The sequence below is a fragment of the Heloderma suspectum genome, chromosome 6 (genome assembly GCF_057233095.1).
Source record: "Heloderma suspectum isolate Gila_16-S chromosome 6, 16-S_ref, whole genome shotgun sequence".
Classification (NCBI taxonomy): Eukaryota; Metazoa; Chordata; class Lepidosauria; order Squamata; family Helodermatidae; genus Heloderma; species Heloderma suspectum.
Genome location: NC_139463.1, coordinates 53,856,556 through 53,875,478, shown reverse-complemented (window position 1 = coordinate 53,875,478; position 18,923 = coordinate 53,856,556). Strand labels below are relative to the sequence as shown.

Here is an 18,923-nt window from a genome sequence, read left to right as displayed (position 1 = left end):
CCGCGGGCGGAGGGCGCGCAACCTTAGGCGGCGCGCCGCCAGCAGGCGGGCGCGGGAGCCGCATCTGCGAACCTCCCTCGTGTCGCAGGCAGCGGCAGCCCCCGCACGGCCTGAACTGGCCGGCACATCGGAGGCGCGGATCGCGTCCCACCCCGAACTGTTGGGTTCCTGCAGCCGGGCGGTGTCGCGGAAGTGGGGGCGCCTGGGAACGCGCCGCCTCCGCCTGGAGGGCGCCGGCCAGAGCCCTCGTCGGCGCCCGGGCTCGGCTGCGGCGTTCGCGATGGGGCAGGGCGCCTCCCGGCGTTGCGCCCGTCAGCCGCGCGGCGCGCAACACCGGGGCCGTCGCGAAGGGCTGCTCTCGGCCGCTTGCGTGCGGACACGGGGCAGCCTGGGCCCTGCGCTGCGCGCCCAGCTCCAGGCGGCCCTCCCCCTCTCTCGGTCCCGCCCGAGCAGCCTCCGGGCAGGAGCGCAGCGCGCCCGCCAGCCCACGCCGGCCGCCAGATGTGGCCGCGCCCGCCGCTCGCCAGGAGGGGCGGGTGAGCGCCGGAGCCCCTGCAGGGGAGCGGGAGAAGGGAGCCCCGCCGGCCGGCTGCTGCGCGTGGGCGAAAGCGAAGGAGGGCGCGGGGGAAGGCAGGACTTCGAACCGGCCGGAGCCCGCGACTCAGGGCAGGAGGGACGGCGCGACAGAACAGCCAGCGCCTCGTGTCGGCCCCCAGCAGCGGCGACTTCCCCTCTGGCGCATCTGGACGCCGCCCTGCCCCGAGGCGAGACTCCGGGGCGCGCCCCCGCCGGGGGATGCCGGACGGCCGTGCGCCGCGCGCCCCTCCAGAGCTGCGCTTAGAAGCAGAGCGCGTGCTGGGCTGGAGGACCCCCTCGCCAGGGCCGCCCGCCCCCTCCCCTCCCCTCCCGGGTCAGCGCCGGAATGAGTCGCGGGAGCCGGCGGGGGGCGATGCTGGCATGAGTGGCAGCTTTGAACTGTCGGCTCATCCCTTACCTTAGGCCGTGCAATCTGATTGGCTGTCTCCTGACATCCCCAGAGCCCAGCACTTTTTAACCGAGGCCGTGGGCAGATCGCCGGGGTGGGCGGGGGAGAGGGTCGGCCGGGCGCCTTTCTGGCGAGGCGTGGAGCCATTTCCCACTTCGGGGGGCTTCCTTGGGCTATCTGAGTGTGTGCATGAGGGGGGACGGGGGGTAGAAAAGGCCTGAATCGTATTTTACTTTTGCCTTAAATGTTTTTCTGCAAACTTCGTGGAGAGCGGTCTTCTCCTCAGCACCACGCCTGGACTAATGGATTGCCACCTGCTTGGATTAATTTTAGCTTTTCTCATCGGTGACGTAAAGGTCTTAGCTGGTTACCCCATTTGGTGGTAAGATTTATTTTCCCCTCATCTCAAACTTTTGGCAACTTATTTGTTCACATTATATTCCTCTGTGTTCACATTCTCTTTTAGTGCTTTGCTTCGATACATATGTTTGGTCCTCCCTTTTTTAAAATTAATGCAAAGTTTCAAGGTGATGGTGTTATGTGTTTATTTTGGAAGGGTGATACTTAATAGTTGTTGTTTTTTTTGTTTACTTAAATTTGCCAGCCTCACTCATTAAACGTTTCAAAGTAACATCTTGGAATGCAATTTTTAAGCCGTGGACAATAACATTGTAAAGGCAGTTGAATGAAAGGATGGAAACTCAGAAGTTTTGAATGGAAAACATAATAATTCAGATTGTTATTAAGTATTTTGCTGCAAATCACAATAGATTACAGACAATACTCTATAAAAGGACATTTGTCAGATGTGCCTTTTCACTTTAAACAACGTGGCCGTCCTTCACTCTGTTCTTAAGTACTTGACCTGGATGGGAGAGTGTGTGTTTTTTATTTTATTTTGGGGCAGCTATGTTACATTGTTCTTTTTAAATATTTAGTTATGAATTCACTAGCTACAGAAAAAATAATTAATGAAAGCAAGCAAGATAAATGTTCCAATTTTATGATTTTTTTTTAGAATGACAAAAATGTGGCATTTTAGTTCCCTACAAACACACAAAAAACATTTTTCTCGACCAGTGCATTCTAGTTCCTAGTCTCATTCAAACAAACCCAAAATATAAAAGCTAAGGAAAATGTGGCAAAAGATTAATCTTTCATTGTAAGGTGTGTGTCAAGATTTACAGCAAAGGCAAATCTCAGGTTAATTGAAAGATGGCAGGATTTAATAACTTAATATCTTATTCTATTTGTCTCCTGATAAATTCAGCTTTCTCTTTGAAATACATGTGGAAGAAAATGCTAAATCTAATGGAATTAGTAGCAGTGTTAACCCCAATAACACCTAAATTATTCCTCTTCCATCCTGCAGGATTCCATTCTATATTTTTAATTCCTTAAGCCCTTTCTAAGCTGACACAACGAAGAAATGAGCTAAACCAGACTGTGGAAATAAACTAAAAAGAAATAGTATTTTGAAAAATGATATTTATCATAAAACTCTGCATTAGCTCCCTAGTAAATGTAGTAAAAATGAAGAATGAACATTTATTGGATCTGGCAATATTTGACTATGTGTTGTATGATTGTGTGGTAGTAATATAGAGACTTAAATGACAACAAAAACAGTTTATTTTTGTTACCAAATGGACATAGGTCATACATTCAAGACCCCTTCATTTAGATTAATCAGATATTTCTCCAGTTCAGTAGCCCTTCATTTAGATTAATCAGATCTCTCTCAGCTCCGAGTCTGATAAAACCAACTTCCTGCCACGTTTATTAGGGGTGGGGGACCTCAGAGTTAGAACCTTTGTTCAAAGTGGAGGAATTGCTAGTGGGAGCCAATTCAGAGGACTAGTATGGTTACCAAACACTACTCTTTTGGACTCCAGTTGGGCCTCTAAACCTGGATTAATTAAGTCATTTTGAGACATAAAGGGGTATCTTGATATTTTAGTAACAAGACTCATCTATTCTGTTATCCTTCTTGATGAACTGAGAAATAAGACCTTTATTCCCCCCTTTCCATTTGTTGTTGTTGTTCAGTCGTTCAGTCGTGTCAGACTCTTCGTGACCCCATGGACCATAGCACGCCAGGCCTTCCTGTCCTCCACTCCCTCCCAGAGTGTGCTCAAGTTCATGTTCATTGCATCGGTGATGCTATCTCTCCATCTCATCCTCTGCTGTCCCCTTTTCTTTTTGCCTTCAATCTTTCCCAGCATCAGGGTCTTTCCCAGTGATTCCTTTCCATTTAATCACCCCAAAATTGCCCCCCATCCCCCCTTAATCCAACCAAAGAAACATCCATGGTTATCTTGAGTGACAGCAAACACAAGGATTAAATCCCTGGATCCAAGATCCTAGACAACCTAACACACATAATTCAACAGGATTTGCACCCAACATATTTTAGGAGAAGGGAACTAGGGCTCTGGGGAGGATTTTTAAGGGTCAGCAGCTCCTGCACAGAGGAAATATGTATCTCCATCTGAATCGAGCTCTCTGTTTGTACAATTATGCTCTCTAAAGTAGGGGACAAATACTATAATAACTGCATTGAGCGCCAAGACCAAACCCTCTGTTCTGATGGTCATTTAAAGGTAAGTGCCTATTTGAGTGCATTAATGTGTTGCTGAACCAAAGCATAATTTGTCATGACCTGGGGGCTGGTGTGTGCATGCCCAGATCCTTCTTCTTTCCTTCTTCTTGCTAGATGTCCTACTTCCTGATCATTTACTTCCCTTCCAGATCAATTTATTGTTGTCAGTTGATATGAACTGTTTGTTCCATTACCTTCTATTAATCACTGCCTATTAAGAGGAGCATTGCAAAGAGGTGAATTTCTAGACATGCCAGAGCAAATGCTCAACTCCCTCTGCAGGATAAATCCAATACATGTTGGAAGAGATAAATCACAAGAAAATCAAGACAGCCTAAAAATAGGCTGTATGGATCGATTTTAGCCTTAACACATAGCAATTCAAAACTCCTCACTGTTTGACGATTTAATAACGATTGAACAATATTATTTGAATGAATGCAAATGCATGCAATTATTTTAATATGTGGCTTAGTTTTATCACCTTTATTTCAGCATGGAACATGGGGATGTCCGTTGTAGGTCAGGAAATATGCAGCAGCGGACATGGACTTTTAGATCAGGAAGTGGGAGAGTCACAATGTACTTCTGCATTTTAAAATCTGGGCATTTATACCTCAGCACTTAAAAAAAAAGCCTCCCCAGTTCTCCAGTCTAACGAGTCTGTGCTGAGAATACAGCACTAGATATCAGGCCATATTTGGACTTGTTAACTTGCAGTATTCAATTTATTCCAGCTACAAAGTCTGAAGTTTGAGGGGTGGGTGGTACTGTCCATAATATATCATAGGGGTGTGATGCTAGAATCAAGGCTGGAGTAACATTATATGGGAAAGTGGGAAAGAACAGGGATATTTGCACATTTTTATTAATTTCTTTATTTACAACACTTTTCTCCTGAAAACGCTCTCAGAGTGGCTTACAAAGATTAATATTAAGACAGGCCCTGCCTCAGGCTTACAATCCAAAAGGCACAACACAAAAGGAAAAAAGTATTGGGAGGGAGGAGGAAAAAAACAAATCTGAAGTACTAGTTTTTTGTTTCAAAATTCTTGTAGCTGTCCTTCGTGGCAGGGGAGGATGAAACAAGCTCCCTGAAGCTGCTCCCTCTCTGGCAGATGTAAGGGGCCAAGGAGGTCTCCTTGCCATGATGTTCTTCCTGGGAAGCAGTGGTGCACTCCTGGGGGCCCTTGGTTCTCTGGCCAATGGCTGAGGCCAGAGTCTGCAGTCCCAGGGAACGGTCAGTTGGAGCTAGATGGTGATGAATGCGCAAGGGATGTGGCAGGGCTGGCAAATGGCTATAGGACACCAGTGAGTGAGCAAGACAGACAAAATAGCTCTAGCTTTCCTCTCCAATACGGCCTTCCAGCTTTACGTATTCCTACTATTTTATTTATTTATTAAAGTTATTAATTGCCCATCTGGCTGGGCACCCAGCCACTCTGGGCGATGTACAGCATATAATAAAACAGTTTAAAACAATAAAATTCTACAATAAAACATTTTCTAAAATACCCTAACCCACCCCAAATGCCTGCCTGTACAACCATGTTTTTAATGCATGGCGGAAGCTCATTAAAGAGGGGGCATGGCGGCGCTCCCTAGGGAGGGAGTTCCACAGAGTGGGGGCCACCACAGAAAAGGCCCTCTCCCTTGTCCCCACCAGTCTAGCTGTCCTGGCTGATGGGACAGAGAGAAGGCCATCCGAGGCTGATCTTGTTAAGCGGCCTGTCTGGTGTTGCTGGAGGCACTCCTTAAGATAGGCTGGGCCGGAACCATATAGGGTTTTAAAGGTCAAAACCAACACCTTGAATTTGGCCCGGAAAACAACTGGTAACCAGTGCAACTCCTTCAGCACTGGAGTGATGTGATCTCGCCAGCGGCTGCCTTTAATCAGGCGAGCCGCTGCGTTCTGTACCAGCTGCAGCTTCCGAACCATCTTCAAGGGTAACCCCACGTAGAGCGCATTACAGTAGTCTAAACGAGAGGAGACCAGGGCATGTACTACCGATGGGAGCAGATGGTCGGGAAGGAAGGGGCGCAGCCGCCATATCAGATGGAGTTGATACAGTGCTGTCCGGCTCACAGCTGACACCTGAGCCTCCATGGACAGCTGGGAGTCCAAAATGACCCCCAGGCTGCGGACCTGGTCTTTCAAGGGTAGCCGTACCCCATTCTACACCAGGTCAACATCCCCCAGCCTCCTCTTGTCTCCCACCAAAAGTATCTCGGTCTTGTCAGGGTTCAACTTCAGCTTATTCCTCCCCATCCAGCCACTCACTGTCTCCAGACATTTGGACAGGGATTCTATGGCCAACCTTGGTGAAAATTTGAACGAGAGGTAGAGCTGCATGTCATCCGCATATTGATGACACCGCATCCCAAACCTCCTGATGATAGCCCCCAGCGGCTTCACATAGATGTTAAATAGCTTCGGGGAGAGAATGGAACCCTGTGGCACCCCACAAGTGAGTGGCCACGGGTCCGAAACCTCCTCTCCCAGTGCTACCCTCTGGTACCTGCTGGAGAAGAAGGACCGGAACCACCGCAATACGGTGTCTCCAATGCCCACCCCCTCCAGGCAGTCCAGGAGGATACCGTGGTCAATTGTATCAAAAGCCGCTGAGAGGTCGAGGAGAACAAGGAAGGAGCATTCACCCCTATCCAGAGCCTTCCTCATATCATCCACCAAGGCGACCAAGGCCGTTTCTGTCCCATGCCCAAGCCTGAAGCCCGACTGCAATGGGTCTAGATAATCAGTTTCTTCCAAGTGTGCCTTCAACTGCACCGCTACCACCCGCTCAATCACCTTGCCCCAAAATGGCAGATTTGAGACTGGGCAAAAGTTGTTCAGAACTTGAGGATCCAAGGAGGGCTTCTTTAAGAGCGGTCTTATCACTGCCTCCTTGAGGGCTGATGGCATCACTCCCTCCTCAAGGGAGGCGTTCAACACCGCCCTGATCCCCTCACCCAGTCTCTCTGCAGCCCATAATGAGCCAAGATGGGCAAGGATCAAGTAAGCAGGTGGTCAGCCTTACAGATGAAAGCACCTTGTCCATTTCATCAGGAGGAAGAACCTGGAACCGATCCCACAAAACCGGTTTGCCACAGGCCGCCTCTTGCGCACTAACTGTATCCACAGCGTGCGGAGTAACGCTCCTAATCTATTTAGGAATTACTACAAGGAATCCTAAGGGGCCGCGGTGGCTTAGTGGTAAGGGGCCGCGGTGGCTTAGTGGTAAGGGGCCGCAGTGGCTTAGTGGTAAGGGGCTGCGGTGGCTTAGTGGTAAGGGGCTGCGGTGGCTTAGTGGTAAGGGGCTGCGGTGGCTTAGTGGTTAAGACGCTGAATTGCAGACCGGAAGGTCAGCACTTCGAGACCCGAGTGCTGCGTGATGGAGTGAGCTCCCGTCTTCAGTCCCAGCTCCTGCCAACCTAGCAGTTCGAAAGCAAGAAATTGCAAGTAGATAAATAGGTACCGCTTTGGCGGGAAAGGTAACAGTGTTCCGTGCACCTTGGTGTTCAGTCATGCCGGCCACAAGACCACGGAAGCATCTTCGGACGGCGCTGGCTCTTCAGCTTAGAAATGGAGATGAGCACCACACCCTAGAGTCGGACACGACTGGTTGGGGACACCTTTACCTTTTTATAAGGAATCCTTTACCTTGCTGCCATTTTATTTATTCCTTTAACCTGATCAGTTCTGATTAAAGCATCTGATGTCGGATGTTAGCTGGTTTTCATTTCATCATTCAGCAATGTGGCTGGCAATCAGACTGACTAAGAGTGATCCAGTTGAAAGGGAGCTGGGCTTGGATCCAGGTTATCTCAGTTCTCTACGTAGCTTCTCTGATATGAATTCACTGTGTGTCCTCAGGCACCCCAGTTTCAGCAGAGGTTCCTGATGTGTAAAATAGGCAATAAGAGTAATTGATTGCAACAAATTCTGGATAACATAAGCAAATGGGACAAAATGGCATGTATCCACTTTAAGGGACACACCTCCAATAATGTTCAAACATCTTTTTAACATGGTTAAGTAAGAAGGCTTGCGCTTGTGCAGGAGTGCCATGATGTAAAAGGTCAGTGAGGCATGTGTTTGAAGTATTATCATATTCATATCATATCATTGTCAGTGCCAGCCCAATGAGAAGTGTAAAATGTCACTGCAGCCAAATATGTGCACCTTGTCTGGGTCAAACAGGAGTTAGAGGTCAAACCCTTTTCCCGGGGGTGGGAGATAATGACAGTATCAGGTTCAGGAAGTAAGCTGTGCTGAGACAAATAGTAAGCCAGAGTCTAATGGTGTTTCCACATACAAGACCTAAGTTGCTGTGTTTTTTTAATTTATTTGAAAATATAACAATAACAAACAAAAGAGGGGGGGCACAAAGCTGGGAAAAACAAGAAAAAACAAAGGCTATAGAAAATATCCTTACACAGTAATTATTTACATCAGTCTTAATAAGAAAGAAAGAAAGAAAGAGAAAAAGGACTTTACAATTCCATTTCAAATATATATGTTAATATATCTAAATATTTGTTTGTTTATTTACAATATTTATATACTGCTCCATATGTAGAACAGATTTTGGAGCAGTGAATACAAAAGATAAAACAGTAAAAGAATAAAGATTAAAACACCACATTAAAATTATACTTGTTTAAAAAACACAATGTCAATAACAAAACCATAACTGGTCAATTAAGGAATGTCTCCTGGAACAGTGCTGTTTTCAGGGGGCGCTGGAAACAATGCAGTGTTGGTGCCTGCATGACCTCCAGGGGCAGGGAATTCCAAAAAAAGGGGGCCACCACACGGAAGGCTCTTCTCTTGGTGGACCCCAATTGGGCCATAGATCCATGTGGAACCACCAGGAGCAAGCCCTCTGATGATCTCAGTGACCGGGCAGGTTGGTAAGGGAGAAGGTGCTCGCTCAGGTATCCTGGTCCCAAGTTGTTTAGGGCTTTGTACACTAGTACTAAAACCTTAAACCTGGCCCAGTAGTGAATAAGTAGCCAGTCCAGTTTCCTCAACAAAGGAGTTACATTATGGAAGGGGGCAGCTAAAGTAAGCATATATAAAGTCCATATATGTAAATAAGCACGATGGCTGTAGGAGATAATGTTCAAATTTAGCAAGAGCAGGAAGATCAGTCCATGGAGTGATAGGTAGGGGGTGTTTATCCTTCCAAACCTGAGGTATAAGTCCCTTTGCGGCTGTAAGGGCTCCCAGTGTACACTTTTGCTGTCCAGCTGTTAATCCCCACATCACAGGGATGTAGTTTAAAAGTGCATGTACATCCTCTATTATCACAGATCATTAAACAACAAAATCTGTATGAGCAACGACTTCCAACCAAAAAAGCCACTACAGGACATGCCTATATCATATGCCTCAATGAGGCCCGGTCCTCATTACATCGCCAGCATCTGGCAGAGCCAGCCAACTTCTTCATAGCAAGCCTCTGTGGTGTCCAATATACGTGAAACTTTTGTTGAATCGGCCTTAATTGCCTTCAGTAAATTTTCAAATATCTTCATTTCCTCAGTTTACCTGGAAAAGAAATATATCATGCAGTGGGTGGTCAACTGTTTAAAAAAAAAAAAAGGAAGAAAGTCCCATGGCACAAACAAACATTCCTGTGACTTTCCCTGGGCCACCTTAGGAAATGTAAATATTCACTATGTTTCTGGCATTTCCGCGCGTGCGCGTTTATATAAGCAAAACAGTATAAAATGTTTTAAACAGTTTATCATCTGCCCCCCCCCCACTTATGTAAATGGCAGACAAAATAATATCACAAAACCTGGTTGAAGATGTTCTGCTGCGATACAAACTGCTCAGCTGTATTCTCTGAACACAAAGTGACAAACACTCGTAGTTCGCACATGACTTGTAGTCTGGCACATACTTCCACAAAAGAGGTTTTGCCTGCAAGATGCCCCTCTTGGGAAGCATCTTGATCCAGCTTGCTTTCACGATGGAGAAGTCATGGCCGTGCCTCGCATCCTTGGACATTCCCCCTCCTCCAAGATGCATACTTCCTCCTTTTATTTTGGATGTCCAATTTAGGCTGGCAGCCAGGAGGTTTTTTAAATGTTAAACCTGGTATGTCCTGGAACAGTGTTCAGGGCAAAGAACATCCCCAGGCTTTTATGAGGGACATTGTATGATTCCTGTTCTGGTGCCTCTAACATGATCCAGTAGCACAGCCTTCCCCAAAATGGTACCTTCCAGATGTTTTGGACTGAAATTCCCATCAGGCACAGCTAGCTTGGCCAATGGCCAGGGATGATGCAAGTTATAGTCCAAAACATGTGAGGCCACCAAGCTGGGGAAGGTTGCAGTGGAGTAAGTCAGGATTTCCCTATCCCTTCCCTGGGGCATCAGAGATAGGCTGTTATGCATCTGTATTATTTATTATAAATAGTTTTATGCTGCCCTTCAGTACAAATTCCCAAGACAACTTACATAAAAAAGAAGATACAAAACAATTACTGCACAAATAAAACAGAGCAAAACAATTATAAAACATAAGAACTAAAAGGCAGCAAGGTCTTAAAAGCCAGATTAAAACAATTAGCAGGACTAAAATTATGTCTTAAAGGCATGGGAAGATTAAAAAAGGCATTTGCCTGGTGCTGGAAAGACAACAAAGTAGGCACCACGTGAACATCTCTGGGGAGAGAATTCCAAAATTGGTAGCTACCCACCTCACCTCCAACCGTGCGGGCACCTGCAGAAGGTCTCTTATAGAAAATCATAATGTATGGGTACATATGTACAGAGATGGGTGGCCCTTCAAGTATCCTGTTCCTAAGCTTAAGGAGCGCCTCCAGCAACACCAGACAGGCCGCTTAACAAGATCAGCCTCGGATGGCCTTCTCTCTGTCCCATCAGCCAGGACAGCTAGACTGGTGGGGACGAGGGAGAGGGCCTTCTCTGTGGTGGCCCCCACTCTGTGGAACTCCCTCCCTAGGGAACTCCGTCATGCCCCCTCTTTAATGAGCTTCCGTCGTGCATTAAAAACATGGTTGTTCAGGCAGGCATTTGGGGTGGGTTAGGGTATTTTTTTTAAAAAAATTTTATGGTAAAATTTTATTGTTTTAAATTGTTTATGGTGGGTTGTACATCGCCCAGAGTGGCTGGGTGACCAGTCAGATGGGCGATTAATAAATGTAATAAATAAAATAAATAAATAAAATAAGCTACGCACCCAAATATGTTTCAGGTTGGAAGATGCGGTAGCTGAATTTTTCTCATTCTCAAGAGTCAAACTGACCCCACAGTTGGGTTAAGGAAGGACCTTCCCCCATCCCAGGTGTTCATAGGAGGCGAAGCAGTATGCAACTCCTGTAGCATATGACTTTGCTCATGTGTGCGAGTCATCGAGCCAGTCCGCATGACTGAACAGCCCACCGTGGCTTATTCAACACCGGCTGCGACTTGTCATGTGAACCTGGGGGTCAGCGGGGATTGTGTGAGGGTTAAACAACACTTGCATAACCCAACAACAATCTATGGGTTATGCAAGGGTTGTTTTACCCTCACAAAAACCCCACTGCCTGGGTTTGCACAACATGACAAGCTGTGGCCACCCACTGGAAATTCAAAACCTGCCTGGCATGCACTGGCCGGGCATGCGCTGCAATCCACCATGGCTAAAATAAGCTACGGTGGGCTGTTTTGATGGTGCGAACCAGGTCACACAGTTATTTGCATTGCAGGAAGTATCTTGCAACCTCCTTTGTTCTCTGTGTAGCTCTGGATGCCTTGTGTAGGCTCATTTGTGCTTGCTTTGTATATTTGACTGCTTGTGTTATAATGTATAAAAATTATATAAATTTTTGATTTTATTATATAAAATTTATATAATAAATACAAAACTTAAAAGAAGGGCTTAAAAAATTAGAAACCAGAAATTAACTAACCAAAATATCAGTTTTTAAAATATGGATTATTAAGTTTTGTTCAGATACAGATTTCTGCATAGGAATCAAAAATTATGTTCTCTAAACAGCTGGAAGGTGCAAGGAAGTTGACTGAACTTTGTGGAATGTGAACGGCTGATGTACAGTAAAGAGAACTGAACACTGCCTGGCAAGCTCCCGACATAAAAGCTCCAGGCTGATCTGATAAAAGATGACAAGACTCCTGAAAAATGTTTAAACCTGTCCCCCACCCCCCACCCCTTCTTTCGTTGTGTCATAATAGGGGAGGGAGCTAACATACCCCAAAATGAAAATAGAAGGGGAAAGGAGAAGAAAACAGAAAAACTGAGGTGGCTACAGCAGGGCAATTCTGAAGCATCTTATTTATGCTTATTAGTAGAGAACAGACCCGGCTTAACGCAGGTTGGAACAGCCCTTCATTTGATACAGAACACCTTTCAAGCAAGCTTACACAGCTGTCAGAGTTGAACACATGGTGCCTGGCCCATCTGAGCGAAACCAGGCCCACTGCCACCCCTAGGCATGGCCTCTGCCATGCTGCACCCTTATAGCCCCCCGAGGGAGGGGTCTGTCCACTCCCTTTCCCTGAGGAGAGGGGCTGCCCCACAGCAAGGCGGAGGGGGCAGGTGTATAACTTTGTCCTGCAGGCGACTGATCTCCCCTGGCTTTAAACTGTTCCGACTGCAATTCTATGTGCTAGCTAGGGACATCTGCCCCCAGTGACTGAAGGCTTCAACCACATGGATACATTGAAATGAATTAAAATTTATTAATGTGTTTAAAAAACAAAATAACCCCCGAGGTGCACACCCCTGGGGTCCCATTATTATGCATGCCAAGTTTCAGGTGCCTAGGTTTCATATTCTTGGCAGAGGGCACTGACACAAATCCTCTTTTATTATTATAGATTTTAAAAGCTACTAAAGAGGTACACTGGATAAAAAGTTCATTTTCTAGAAAACTATTGCCTGCTGGAATTTCAGTTTCTCAAACTTGGTGCATTCACTGCCTAAAGTGGTTCGCTATCCATGTTTGAGATTATCTTTGCCAGCTGTTTTTGATATTTTGTATTTTGTATTTTGATACAGCTCTTCAGAACCTGCTTTTAATTCAAGAGCACTATTAATTGCTTAGGACATCTAAGAAACAATAATACTGCCAACTGTGATAGCAAAGAAGATAGTCTAAAGAAGCTGAGCTGTTATGGCGCTCAGAAATCAGAACCTCCTCCGCTCTCTCCTGGAGCGTGCTCAAGTTCATATTCATTGCATCGGTGATGCTATCTAGCCATCTCATCCTCTGCCTTCTCCTTCTCCTTTTGCCTTCAATCTTTCCCAGCATCAGGGTCTTTTCCAGGGAGTTTTCTCTTCGCATTAGGTGGCCAACATATTTGAGCTTCAGCTTCAATATCTGTCCTTCCAATGAGCAGTCAGGGTGATTTCCTTTAGGATTGACTGATCTGACAAGCTGATAAAACAAAACATTGATCCTGGTAAGAGTGTAAACTCTTAGTAACCTAATTTATCAGATAAACCAAATAAACTTTGCAAAAATAGTATTGTTAAGGCAAACCAGGACTTATTGCAAGACTTCAGCTCCTCTACAAGACACTGTGGGTAAAAGTATTCCATGTGCTGAGCTGATCATCAGAGTGTACTGCAAGAGCTCAAGTTCTGTGTGAGATAGGCTTTGCAGGAGTTCTGCCGGTAAGAGAAATGTTAAACTTAGAGTTAATCTGCTATGTCTAACCAGAGCATCCTGCAAGAGCTCTCCTGCAGATATGTATATAAGGAAGGTAGAAATCCAAAACTTGGAAACACCAACAATTAAAAACAAGGACAAGTTCGCTTACAGAAGTGAATGGAAGGGAAGTTTACAATCCCCTTCAACCACCTGTACCCGCCCCCCCAACCACAGTGGGAGTGGGGGATGCCTGAACAACATGGATAGGGTGCAAAGGGCTGCTGGAGAGGGGGAAATGGCTTCAAATCAGGTTTGGATCCTAAGATATGTTAACTTTAAAACTTCATGGAAGGAAAGTTTCTCCTCCCCCTTGTAGCCCCCACCCCATCCCACATTGTTCCACCCTCTGAAGAGGCTGGGGGGGGGGGAATTGCAGGCAATTGCAAGGGAGAGATGGTGATGGGAAACTCTCCTCCAAACGTCCTTAAATCAACTTATCTTAGCGTCCAAGCCCCGGTGTACAGGTTTGCATACAAGTTGTGCGGTTCTGGTGCATTTCATGGTAGGGGCTTGTACAAACTTTGTTTTCAGTTTTGATGTAAGAAAGTTAATAAAGACAGTGCTTGCAATTCCTGCAGCGTCTCTAACCCAATGCTTCAGTTTAGTGCAAGTCCCTCTCAAACATGCTGCTGCCATGGCAATATGTGGGCAGCCATTTACACATTGCCAAAAAAGAGGAAATGCATCACCGAAACAAGGACAAAAGAGGACACAGATGTGCGTGTGCCAGCATTCTCCAATCTGGTGCTCTCCACATGTTTTGTACTACAAGTCTCAGCATTCCTGACCATTAGCCATGCTGGTTCAAGCTGATGGGAGAGGAAGCCCAACAAATTCCATGCATCTCACCATAAAGGGAAGGCTGACCAGATGGCCCATGTAGCAGCTCAGTGCACTGTCCAGGTGCCCACTGTAGATGTGCAGCTTCAAGGCCCCTGGATGCTCCCTCCATCTGCTTCTTGATCTTTATACCAGACTTGGACCGAATAGTCTTTCAGACAGAGAACTGTCCTCTGTAAAGTAGGACCCATGGCCACTTTACATGTCAGCAATTGGGAGATATATGAATAAGGATCTGGGGGAGTGAACCCCAAAATAAGGTTTGGGCCACCCCAAATGATACCTACAGTACTGGTAGATGGTCCTCTATGACATGGCCCAATTGTTATGTATAAATTAATAAGGAATTGGGGTGCGTGTGTTGCATCCCCAAATAAGCTTTGAGCGACAAGAAAACATCCAACATAACCAGATGTAGCCTTCCCAAAGTGCTATCATTGCATCTGGCCCAATGCTTCATTTTTGCACAAATCACTCTCAGCTTTCCCCACACCAATCCATGCCAATATATGTATAAATACAGTTCTGCCAGTTCCTGTATTACTCTAGGGTGCAGTTCATCTGGCCCTGGAGATTTGAACTCATTCCAAGTAATTAGGTATTCCTTGACCATAAGCGTACCGATATCAAGCTGCAATCCTGCCCCTTCAGCCTGTACTTCGCCTTTGCCAGGGGGCTCATAGACCCGTCTGACCCAAAGTAGGAATTGAGCACCTTTGCCTTTTCCTTATCATCTGTATCATTTTGCTATCCTTATTTAATAGTTGAACCACCATTTCTTTCCTCTGTCTTTTACTATGCACGTAGCTGAAGAAAGCCTTTTTGTTGCTTTTAGCATCCCTTGCTAACCTCAGCTCGTTCTCAGCTTTAGCCTTCCTGATGCCATCCCTGCAATTCTGTGCTACCTGCCTGTACTCTTCCTTTGTTGCTCGGCCTTCTTTCTGCTTCCTATATGTGTCCTTTTTTTGTTTTTAGGTCATCTCTAAGCTTTTTGTGAAGCCACATTGGCTCTTCCACCTTTTCTTCTTGTTGGAATGGTTTGTAATTGTGCCTTGAGAACTTCTTCTTTTTTTAAACTTCCACCCCTCTTGGACTCCTTTTCTTGTTAGAGTCGCTTGCCATGAGACCTTACTTATCATTGTTCTGAGTTTATTAAAATCGGCTTTCCTAAAATCCAGGGTACGCATTTGGCTACAATCAGCTTTTGCTTCCTTTAGAACCAAGAACTCCAGTATAACATGGTCAGTTTCCCCCCAGAGTTCCCGTAACTGCTACTTTATCCACTAAGTCATCTCTGTTGCTTAGGATCAAGTCAAGGATAGCCTATCCTTTAGTTCCTTCCTCTACTTTCTGTAGGAGGAAATTATCAGCAACACAAGTCAGGAATCTCTTGGAGGGGCCACGTTTTGCAGAATTTGTCTCCCAACAAATATCAGGAAAATTGAAGTCCCCCATTACTACTACATCATGCTTCCTTGAAACATTGGCAATTTGCTTGTCAAAAGTTTCATCCTCGTCTTCTCCTTGATTGGGTGGCCAGTAGTAGACTCTGACCACCATGTTCCTTTTATTCTTTACTCCATTTATTTTAACCCAGATGCTCTCGATGGGACTACCAAGCTCATCCTCCTGTATTTCTGTGCAGAGATATGTATTTTTAACTTATAGTGCAACCCCACCTCCATTTCTGTTCCTCCTGTTCTTTTTGAACAAGTTATATGCTTCAATTGCTGTATTCCAGTCATGAGAGTCATCCCACCAAGTCTCAGTTACACCTATCAAGTCATAATTTCCCTCCTGTATTAAGAGTTCAAGTTCGATCTGTTTGTTTCCCATACTCTAGGCATTGGTATATAGACATTGAAGGCCATGTGCTTTATAATCTGGCTTTCTTCCTTCAATGTGTTTGAAGACTATTATTGGGGGCTATTAGAGCTGTTCTCTCTGTTGCCATGCATAAGCCTTCGTCCATTGTTACCCCCAACTTTACGTCTCCTTGCCCCATAGGATTCAGTTTAAAGCCCTCCTGATAAAGTTCTTCATGCTGTGGCCAAACACAGTCTTCCCAGCCCTTGTGAGGTGCAACCCATCCCTTTACAACAGTCCATCTTCCAGGAAGTATAGCCCGTGGTCCCAGAATTCAAATCTCTTGCGTCAGCACCACCTTCATAGCCAGTCATTCACCCAGAATATTTTCCTTTCCTATCCCTTTTCTATCTACTGGAAGGGTGGGTGAGAAAACTATGTGGTCCCCAAAGTTTTTGAGTTTCCTTGACAAAGCTTCAAAGTCTGACGTGATTTCTTCATAGCTCTGCTTGGCGGTATCATTTGTTCCCACATGGATGAGAAGAAAGGGCTACCTGTCAGTGGGCTTTATGAGTGCAGGCAACCCTTCAGTCATGTCACTACTTACTTCCCCGCGTCTAAATTTGTGTAAATTCCCCCTCCATTTACATCCCAGCCTCTAAATTTGCACAGATTTAAAGGATGGGTAATAAATGGAAGGAAAATTTGCTCAATGAGAGTAACTACTCTGAGAAGTAAAATAAATTTATTTGATTTACAGCCTGCCTTTCTACCAAAAAATGGCACTCAAGCAGGGGTATAAATAAAATAAATCAAAACAACATCCTCCAGAGACTAGAACTCGTGCTATTACAGAGTTGGCCAGAAATGCACGATAATGTCTTTTGTTTCCTGTATTCATCACTAAATCTCTCTCAGTCTTTTCTCAGATATGGGTAAGTGCTGTACCATACTGATGGTTTCTACTTCAGCTTCTGTTGATGCCTCCATGGCAGTTTCTGATGGGTATGCCTGGCTCGGGGTATCTGCTAACACTAGGTCTCTGCCAGGATAGTAGTTGATTTGTATATCATTCTTCTGCAGATGCATCATCATGTTCTGTAGATGCTTTGGTGCACTGAGTAAGGTTTTTTCCATATATTTTCCAGAGGTATATGGTCATTCTGGACACCTACTGTGCATCCATATGTGTACAGCTGAATTTCTCTATTCCAAAAAGGATTGCAAGTAGGTCTTTTTCAGTTTGGGCACAGCCCTTTTCTGTCTTCTGCATAGCCCAAGGAGGACAGCCCTCCTCGGGGCATGGGCGTCTCTAGACCTGTTTCTCATGCACCACGCTGAAGCATTAATGGCTCTTCTGGGCTGTAAAACTTCAAGATGGGGACTGTTGCAATCATCTCCTTTACCCTTTGGAAAGCATTTTCATGTTGCTCCGTCCATTCCCACAGTGTCTCTCGACGTGTCAAGTGCCTCAGGATCTCACAGTTCTCTGAGAGGCGTTTACAAAACCTAGCTAAATAGTTGGTCATTCCCAGAAATCCCTGGACTCCCTTGACATCTTGGGGTCGTGGCATGTCTAGAATAGCTTTTACTTTTTCTGGATCTGCCTTCAGGCCCCTAGAGGTCAGTAAGTGGCCAATATATGGCACGTCTGTGATCCTCAGTCTGAATTTGTTCCTATTCAGTTTGAAACTCCTTTCTCTGCATTTTTTCAGAAATGCTATTAGTTTATGATCATGGTCCTGCTGTTCTTGCTCTCATTACCAGCGCATCACCTGCTATTGCCCAAATTCCTTCCAGACCCTCCAAGGCTTGTATCAACCTGCTTTGAAATACCATGGGGGCAGGGCTGATGTCCACTGGCATTCTTAGCCAGTAATGTCTCCCGAAGGGTGTGGCGAATGTTCTCAAATAACTGGATTCCTCCAGCTCAATATGCTAGAATCCATTTTTGACCTCACAAACAGACAACAGTCTTGCTTTGGACAGATCTGGCAATATAGCTTCAATAGTGGGCAATGGAAAATGCTGCTTCTCAGTGCTTTATTTAAGGGTGTTGGATCTATGCATATTCTGAGTTTCCCTGATGGTTTTTGGATCATCACCACCTGACTGCTTATCCAGTCTGAACTTTTCTGTACTGATTGAATAATTCCCCACTGTTGTAGACTTCACAACTCTTCTTTCAGAGGCTGTACTAAAGCTACCAGTCTTGGGTGACTTAACTGGCATCACACTTATATCAATCTTGAGTCTATAAACTCTGTCTAGCTGTCCATCTCCCTCAAACACATCCCAGAATTGCCTCTGAATCCTTCCTTGATTCCAGCTTCACATTTTCCATCACTCTACTATCCACTGTCAATATGTTCTGGAATTGTACCTTTATCAGTTTTATAGCCTGGTCTGCCTTAGAGTCTAACAGTGGTACTGCTCTCTGGTCATCTGCAACCACAAACTCTTGCCTGTATTTCTTGTTTATCTTTGGGTTAGTCTGAGTTTTTATTTTCCCAGTGGTTTTTGATGTAGTGTGATTATACATTCTCAAAAGCTGATTAAGGGAGCAATCCTATGGCCACTAGACGATGTCTACAGGGCCATAGGATATGCTCATTTCTGGGAACTGACCTTGGAGCCCACACTCTGAGGGCGGGTTCTGGAAAACCGACCTCCCCCCTCGTCCATGCTGCCTCCAAGGCAGCCTGGAGAAGCCCCATCCTCCGTGCTCGGAAGAGGAGTGTGGAGCGACTGAAAAGGACCGTTCCAGGGGGCATTTCAGGTCAGGGAGAGTGGAGCTGTGCATATGACACATCCAATGTGTTGTACGGCAGCTTCCTCTCCCGGTTGGCCCCCCTGCGGCTAGACAGCCAAAAACGGTTGTCTAGTGAAAAATAGTAGGACAGGAGAGGTGTGGGAGGAAAGATCCCCCCCCCGTACCTCTCCTGACTTGTTTTGGATAGGTGGTCACCTCCAAGTTTGGAGGTGGCCGCCTAT

At 45.7% G+C, this 18,923-nt stretch overlaps 1 protein-coding gene across 1 annotated transcript in view; it reads left to right on the top strand.

Annotated features, from left to right (window-relative positions):
- The first annotated feature begins 1,287 nt into the window (after positions 1 to 1,287).
- The window catches only part of WNT3 (Wnt family member 3), a 36,921-nt gene continuing 19,285 nt past the window's right edge, over positions 1,288 to 18,923 (top strand). The window contains exon 1 of the mRNA XM_084808222.1: positions 1,288 to 1,367. Within this exon, the coding sequence (XP_084664348.1) occupies positions 1,288 to 1,367 (80 nt within the window). The remainder of the gene's footprint in view (positions 1,368 to 18,923) is intronic.